Here is a 6,073-nt window from a genome sequence, read left to right as displayed (position 1 = left end):
ATCATGGAGGCAACACATCAAAAGGTGGTTGTTGTTGTTTTTTCAAAAAAGAGGTCCTACAGATCCCCCAGAAATGCCAGGGGAATTGCGCCTGTGTGAGCAAGGGAAGGCGTGTCAGATTGGAAAAGCAGAGCGGAGTGTCAGGGGGATGCTATCTATTATTATTATTATTATTATTATTATTATTATTTATTCAATTTCTATACCGCCCGATCCCCAAAGGGCTCCGGGCGGTAAACAACATAATATATAAACAATAAAAAGGAGCAGGTGATTGAGATACATTCCCATCTAGGTGATTGAGATACATTCCCAAGTCAATGTAACTACTTAAAATAACAAATTGATGCTTCTGAAAATATATATGTAACCAGCCTGCTATATGTATCCATTGCCATCTGTGCATTCTTTCCTTGATCTCTACTTTATGGCTTCACACGCTTTGTGGACAACTAGGTTTCCTCTGGTACCTCTGTCCCATGAGAACTGTATAACATCCATTATCTCATAGGGCAGGAAGCCAGGTGGCGTTCTCTTACTATCTGCCGCCAACCTTGGGGCGCCTCAGCTTCAAAGACTGTTTTTCACAACCTCTTGGGAAAACGGGAGGGGGGCTTTCAGTGGGAGATAAAGGAGACTGTGAATGCCAGCTTTGATGCCTTATCAATAAATGCTACTGATCAATACTCTAGAGTCCATTTATAGGTTGAAGGTTGTGAGACCTAACCAGAGCCAAATGCACATTGGTATGCTCCACTTCCCCTGCACAGGCAGGGAAAAGACTGTGCTTTTCTTGCTTCTAGAAATCACAGGGCTTCTCTGATCTGCTGCATAGTAAGATCTGAAGGGGGTGGGAATGTGCACAGTGGAGAATCAGACCTGAAGGTAATGTCCGGTTGACCCAAAGAGACCCGAATGTGCACAAAAGACCCCAGAGCAGGTCCTTTTCTAGGTAGTAGCATCCATTCAGCTCTTTCCTCCATACAATGTGAATCTCTGGGATGATCTATTTATATATCTTGATGTTATTAAACCAGAGACTGTTCTTGATACAATTTCAGCTTAGATCGGACTGGGGAACAAGCTCACCTTGTAGTAGCGTCCATCATGCTCACAGCCACACTTGTCCTGAAGAACACATGTGTCACTGCTCCGGAGGTAGCTGCCATCACAGGAACATCCTTCAGAACATGTGGATCCATTGGAGACGTGCAGCCAAGTTCCTGAACAGAGGCCACGTGCTGGCTTGCTACAGAGCTCATAGTGACTGTGTGCTGGACAATGCAGAGCTATAAGAAAAGGAAGACAATGGGTTAGATCCAACTAGCTTTTCCATTGGTGGAAAAGGGAGAACGGGGATCACCTTTTGACCATGAAAAGTTCTGTGCTTGGGGTCATGGGACAAAAGGGATAGAGCTGTCGTACAATTGAGTGAGGCTAAGTGAAAAAGTTGGCTGGCTCCAACCCAATGAATTCCTCCTCGCTACATTGTATAGAGAGGGTTGGGGAATTTATTAAAGAGAACACTAGGTAGAAAATGTCCCTTTTCAACTAGATAGACCTGAGCACCAGTACTGTAACATTTTCTTCCATTTGGGTGTTTATGGATAATGCTAAGGATTGAACCTGGAATGTTTTGTATGCAAAGCAGGAGTTTTACCACTGAGCCACAGCCAGGGGTGTATATATGGAAAGCAGCACCCAGAGTAAGCATTAAAAACCCCTCTCCCCACTCTGAAGCCTGGCTGAGTCCAGCTGTGTGCCCACCTCCAAAGTCCACATGAACTTTGGAAACAGAGTCCATAGTTCAACCCTGGATTTGGCCAGACTGCGGGCTTAAGAACATAAGAACATAAGAAAGAGCTTGTGGATCAGACCAGAGTCCATCTAGTCCAGCACTCTGCTACCTGCAGTGGCCCACCAGGTGCCTTTGGGAGCTCACATGCAGGATGTGAAAGCAACGGCCTTCTGCTGCTGCTGCTGCTCCCGAGCACCTGGTCTGCTAAGGCATTTGCAATCTGAGATCAATGAGGATCAAGTTTGGTAGCCAAAAATCTTCTCCTCCATAAATCGGTCCAAGCCCTTTTTAAAGATATCCAGGTTAGCGGCCATCACCACCTCCTGTGGCAGCATATTCCAAACACCAATCACACGTTGCGTGAAGAAGTCTTTCCTTTTATTAGTCCTAATTCTTCCCCCCAGCATTTCCAACAAATGCTCCCTGGTTTTAGTATTGTGAGAAAGAGAGAAACATTTCTCTCTGTCAAAATTTTCTACCCTGTGCATAATTTTATAGACTTCAATTATATCCCCACTCAGACGTCTCCTCTCCAAACTAAAGAGTCCCAAACATTGTAGCCTCTCCTCATAAGGAAGGTGCTCCAATCCCTAAATCATCCTCATTGCCCTTCTCTGCACTTTTTCTATCTCTTCGATATCCTTCTTGAGATGTGGCGACCAGAACTGAACACAGTACTCCAAGTGCGGTCGCACCTCTGCTTTATATAAAGGCATGACAATCTTTGCAGTTTTACTAGCCAGGCCCAGCTTTAAACTGCATTTCTGAAGTCAATGTGGATTTCAGAGGCAGAGTCTATAGTGTAAAGCTGGACCCAGTCAGACTGAGCCCAGAGTTGAACTGCCAGCTCTGCCTCCAAAGTCCATATGGGACACAGTCCAAAGTTTAAAGTTGAACCCATTCAGGGCCAAGCAGAGTTCTTGCCAGGGAGAGAGCCAGACACTGGAGGGCGCTCCCTTTAAGTGGCACCCAGGGCACCTGCCCTGGTTGCTCCACCCTAGATACACTCCTGGCCACAGCCTTTCTCCAAGACTGAAAGGCTATTTCACAGAATCAAAGGATTTGCCATGAATCGATAGCAATAGGAAGCTAGTTTCGAAGAGACTATTGTGATGTGGAGTCCCAGACCATCAACCATTTGAGCTGCTTTTGTGGCTCAGGGAACTAATCCTACCACATCACCAGAAGAAAAATAATGCATGGATATTGCTAAGAGGTATGCTTGTCTTGCGTAAATAAAGGTTTTCTCCTTACAGCCAGGTGTAATGCACCCTTAAAATACATGCCACAGAAATCTTTGCTCCTCCAGGTGGAGATCTTAACGTTTGCTCTCTGGCAGGCTGCTGCATACGTCTGAATGCACTGGCACAGAACACGGCTGTCCCCTGGGGAGATGCAGAGGTCAAAAACGCAGTTGGACAGATAAGGCTCAGGATCAACCTGAAGGTGACAAGAAGCAAAGGGTCCTTTGGGGTCCTGGATGATCCAGCAGTTGGATTTTGCCTGGGTGAGCTGTTCCCCTTCTGGGCACACGGGATAGGAATCGGAGGCACCATCCTCACAGCCGGGGACAGTCTCTGACTTCCAGACCCCAGCGAAGAGGAAGACTTCCTTCTCTCTGAAGCCATTCGGCATCACCAAGTCATCATCGGCGACACCGTTGAAATTCCCACACAGCCCACAGGTGTGGCCTTTGTATTCAGGGGGCACGGAGACAAACAGGCTGTGGTCCAGGTCAAAACTCACTGTCAGACCAAACTCTGCTTTCAGGACAGTATATATTCCATGCTGATAAACTACTGTTTTGCCTGTGTTGAGATTTACTGGGAGATTCACAGTTACACCATCGATCTGGTTGGAAAAACAAAACAAAACCAGAGAGGCCAGTTAATAATTAGTTTTGAACTGCTTTTTTGTTTTATCAAATTGCTTTTACATTGCTGTCACTCACCTTGGGTCCTGCAATGCGTAGAGAAAAGGTGGGTTTAAAATATTTTAAAGAAGCAACTAAAACTAATTTGCAGGACCATCCAGGTCAAACATCAGCTCTGGCAATCTTGACTTTTCCAAAGCAAAGCCCTTTTGTCTGCAATGTACAGATATCTACATGCAAACAGGAGTTTGGTCTGCAATGTATAGATATTTACAGGAGTTGGTTTTCTGCGGAAGGCTTTTAGATCCATCCACCTGAACTCCTTAGATCAGTGTTTCCCAACCTTTTCGAGGTCAGGGTACCCTTGACCTCACTCTTCATATCTCACGGTACCCCTGCCGCCACCCTCCACTGTCCCCTCCCATTGCCCCTGCTTGCCACACCCCCCACCTTCCCCTCCCAAGGTGAAGGGAAGCACTGGGGGTGGGGGTGGCTGCTGACCTTGTGGCAGGCCCTGCCCCATGGGCCAGCTCCATGTCCTTGCTGGCGCCGGTGGGAGACACCACAAAAATGAGGGCGGTGCGGTAGTGTTGCCGCGGTACCCCTTGGACATGCTCATGACACCCCAGGGTACCACGGTACCCTGGTTGTGAATGGCTGCCTTAGATCGAATGCACGCCACTTCCACACTGAATGCCCATTTCCACTTCCCTGCACTTTTAAAGCCTGGCCTAGTCAAACATTTCTATTCTTATTTTTTTAAAATCAATGCTTTTTTAAAAAAAAGAAAGTTTTTTGCCACTTGAAATACTTCTCCAACAAGGAGAGGGAAGATAGCCTTGGGATTGACACAGTGGACAGCCAGTCAGCACTCTGCATGATTCTGCTCTGCAAAAGGGGAGCTTTGGTCAATCAGCGCTGTGAAAATCTGGTTTCAGCTGCAAACTAGAAAAGAAGATTTTCCCAGAGCTTGATCTGTGGGAGACTGTGGGAGACAGTGGTGTACCACTAATGGGGACGTGGGGTATCCCATGTCCCCGGGTGCACACTGTTTCATCACATGGGGGGGGGTTCCAGGCACTGGCTGGATCCCTATACCTGACCTCTCCAGTGGCGCAGTGACCTGGCCAGTGCCCAGAGGCTCCCCCCGTGCCAGGGCGCTGCTTGATAGTTGAGTAGTTGACCGCGGTTGCAGGCTGGCTCCCACCCCACCCACCACCCACCCCCAGGGAGGGCAGAGAGGGCAGGAACTGGCCTACCACTGTGGCACCCACCCGAGCCACCCGCCGCTGAGGCCAGGGGGCAGTGCTCAGCAGTGGGCGGCCCAGGCGGGCACTGCAGCAGAAGGCAGGCCCAGGGGCCTAGGAGCTGGCCTATCACCACAGTGTCCGTTTGAGCCTCCCCTGGCCTCTTTGCTGGGTCACGTGAGGCACGTGGGGGGGGGGGGCGGGGGGAACTGGTTGTGCCCCCAGACGCCATTTAGGCCCAGTATGCCACTGCTATATGTGCACACGACCAAGTGAGTGCACTTCTGCCACAAGCTCATCTCTAAAATTATTCTCATTTAGGTTATGTTGGCCCTTAGAGATCATCCCTACTCTCTATAGGTAATGGGAAAGTTAGCACTGTAATCCTGTGCAAAAGTATATCCTTGTGAATACACTGAAGGTATAAATCTGCTTAGGACAGCACTGTAAATCTTGGACTGAAGAAAGCGCTTCCCAAAAATTATCTATTTCAAGAAAATGCTATTACACTGCCTTTGATTCCTCTTCTGATTTTGCTTTGCTTATCTTCTGGCTCCAGGGTTTGATTTGGGATCTGTATCTCACTAGGTATCTTCACTGCTTCTAGCGCAAGCTGGGATCCCAACCAGAGCACCTCTGAAAGTCCTACCTCTGAAGGTTTATTCCCCCAGTCCATTACCTGGACCAGTGTTTTTCAACCTTTTCGACGTCATGGTACCCTTGACCTCACTCTTCATATCTCATGGTACCCTTGCCATCCTCCCCCACCTTTCCCTCCCAGTTCCCCTGCTTCCCCCCCCCCCCAACCTTCCCCTCCCAGGGTGAAGGGAACATGGGGGTGGGTGGGTGGGTGGAAAGTGGCTGCTGACCTTGCGGCAGGCCCTGCCCCCTGAGCCAGCTCCATATCCTTGAAGGTGCTGGCGGGAGACACTGCAAAAGTGAGGGGGGCCAATAGCGTTGCTGCAGTACCCCTGCGACATGCTCACGGCACCCTAGGGTACCACGGAACCCTGGTTGGGAATCACTGACCTGGACGGTCCCCTGGATTCCTCTCTGTAGAAGTATCTGATGTGAGTTGACTCGGACAAACACTTTTGAAGTCACAGGCAAAGGATCATTCAGCATCTTCTTGTTCTGAACCTCGACCCTAAAAGA

The 6,073-nt window shown here is 48.7% G+C and overlaps 1 protein-coding gene across 1 annotated transcript in view; it reads right to left on the bottom strand.

Annotated features, from left to right (window-relative positions):
* Nucleotides 1–6,073, bottom strand: part of LOC125435463 (alpha-tectorin-like) — a 29,771-nt gene that overhangs the window by 3,354 nt on the left and 20,344 nt on the right. Inside the window, exons 10-15 of the mRNA XM_048501663.1 lie at nucleotides 5,948–6,065; nucleotides 4,946–5,006; nucleotides 3,750–3,757; nucleotides 3,053–3,649; nucleotides 1,090–1,289; nucleotides 61–91 (exon numbers count right to left, since the gene is read on the bottom strand). Coding sequence (XP_048357620.1) covers nucleotides 61–91; nucleotides 1,090–1,289; nucleotides 3,053–3,649; nucleotides 3,750–3,757; nucleotides 4,946–5,006; nucleotides 5,948–6,065 — 1,015 coding nt within the window. The remainder of the gene's footprint in view (nucleotides 1–60; nucleotides 92–1,089; nucleotides 1,290–3,052; nucleotides 3,650–3,749; nucleotides 3,758–4,945; nucleotides 5,007–5,947; nucleotides 6,066–6,073) is intronic.

The sequence above is a fragment of the Sphaerodactylus townsendi genome, linkage group LG06, assembly GCF_021028975.2.
Source record: "Sphaerodactylus townsendi isolate TG3544 linkage group LG06, MPM_Stown_v2.3, whole genome shotgun sequence".
NCBI classification, from domain to species: Eukaryota; Metazoa; Chordata; class Lepidosauria; order Squamata; family Sphaerodactylidae; genus Sphaerodactylus; species Sphaerodactylus townsendi.
The sequence above is the reverse complement of the archived record's forward strand: the minus strand, read 5'-3'. Positions and strand labels throughout refer to the sequence as shown.